This window comes from Hibiscus syriacus, unplaced genomic scaffold (genome assembly GCF_006381635.1).
Source record: "Hibiscus syriacus cultivar Baekdansim isolate YM2019G1 unplaced genomic scaffold, ASM638163v2 tig00116964_pilon, whole genome shotgun sequence".
NCBI lineage: Eukaryota > Viridiplantae > Streptophyta > Magnoliopsida > Malvales > Malvaceae > Hibiscus > Hibiscus syriacus.
Genome location: NW_024063489.1, coordinates 2797187 through 2798896, shown reverse-complemented (window position 1 = coordinate 2798896; position 1710 = coordinate 2797187). Strand labels below are relative to the sequence as shown.

General features: G+C 44.3%; 1 protein-coding gene across 1 annotated transcript; it reads right to left on the bottom strand.

Annotated features, from left to right (window-relative positions):
- Window positions 1-200: 200 nt before the first annotated feature.
- LOC120190831 (AT-hook motif nuclear-localized protein 17-like) lies at window positions 201-1255 on the bottom strand. Its single transcript, XM_039193865.1, has one exon. It carries the CDS (start codon window positions 1183-1185, stop codon window positions 238-240), a length of 948 nt encoding a protein of 315 aa, XP_039049796.1. The 5' UTR covers window positions 1186-1255; the 3' UTR covers window positions 201-237.
- Between the last annotated feature and the right edge of the window lie 455 nt (window positions 1256-1710).

The following is a 1710-nucleotide window of genomic DNA, read 5'->3' as shown; positions in this document are numbered from 1 at the left end:
GCTCGGATTGAATTTTTAAGATGTTTTAGTATTTTGTTCTAAATAAGGAAATAAGTTGATCAGTTCATAAGCAATGCCATAAGATTTTAAACAACGGTAGTTAATGAACAGAAGTACAAAAAGGTTGAATAAACTCAAACTGAAGAAAAAAAAATCTAAACCTGCTTAATTCACTGCACTCAAATATAATTTTATATATATAAAATAAAGCTGAAAAAAGCTAAATCTTTGAACTCATTAGTAAGGCGGTGGAGGCGGTGGGGGTCTCGCAGTTGGAGCCCAAATGACATCTGATCCACCCAAATGGCTATTATACATCGAAACCCCACAAGAATCTGCCCCACCACCGTGACTACTATCACCACCGCCACCAGACAACGGCGGCGACTGCCCACCTGCAACACCAGACGAGACCGTATTCCTCCCTTCTTCTTCCCCGGGTATGCGATGATACAAAGGGTTGTTGAACGTAGCAGCTACTATAAACACGTTGCCAGCTGCTACAAGGGGACCAGCTACGAAACCTCCAACGACCTGCCCTTGAGGACCGGCCAAAGATATGGATACCGTGTTGGGGACGTGGCACGACGTCGTTTGGGACAGGAATGTAGCCGAGAGGGACAAGATGTCGAATATGCCATGGAAAGTTATGGTGGCTGCTGGAGTGGCCGAAGAAGGTTGACGGAGAGTCACGTTAGAAACGGTCCCAGATCCCGTGAGCAGACAGATTCCAATGTTCTTGCGGCGAGAAAAACGGGAGACAGCTTCTACGATGTCGTTGCCCCCTGGGATTTCCAGAATGTAAGGACTCATTGCCGGGTCGGGCTCGTGAGTGATAACAACGGGTGGCTTGGGCTTGTTCTTGGAACCCGGAGGACGACCCCTCGGTCTACGCACGATTTCGATGCTTGCTCCATCACCACCACGAGCAGAGCCGCCGCCGCTGCCACCACTGAGGAGAGAAGGACTATGGGCGGTGGTGGTGGAAAGATCCTTGGGAGCATGGTTAGGGGTGTGGGTGGTGTCATCGGAGTCGGGCTTTTGAGAATCGCGAGAGAGTTGAAAGTGATAAGAGAAAGGATGAGTTTGGTGTTGAGGTTGCTGTTGTTGATGGTGGTGGTGGTGAAGCTTTGAGAACATGTTGATGGTGTTTCGATTCTGGGGTTCTACATATTCACCTTTCATGTCTGAAAATTAAAACTTTTTAAATTGTTTATCATAAAACAAACAAATTTGTCGATACATAAAATTCTAGTAATAAAATAAGATGAAAAATCTTTGTAGAAGAAGAGAACAAGAAAGGGATGGTAGAGGAGAAAGATAAAGGCGGTGAGCGTTGTGGAAGTTTGGATTTGTAAGAAGGGAGAAGTTTAAATAAACGGGAATGGGGAATGGGGAAAAGAGAGGTGGGAGAACTTCGAAACCAAGTAAAGACTAATGGCGCCGCTGGTTGGAGGTCAAGTAGGGTCCACATATCCACCATGAGAGATGAAGAAACTTTACAAAAATGGAAAATTCTTAGAGCAAGGCGCTTGTTTTGGATTCGCACCGCCTTTGGGCTTTTTGTAATTTCGAAAGTGACAGTAGAGAAACATCACAATTGATAAGATAAGATAAGATATGTATGCCATATTAGACTTAGTTTCACATTGAACTAAACTGGTAAGTGGTAACAATACATTTTAACATTTGTAATATACACATATAAGA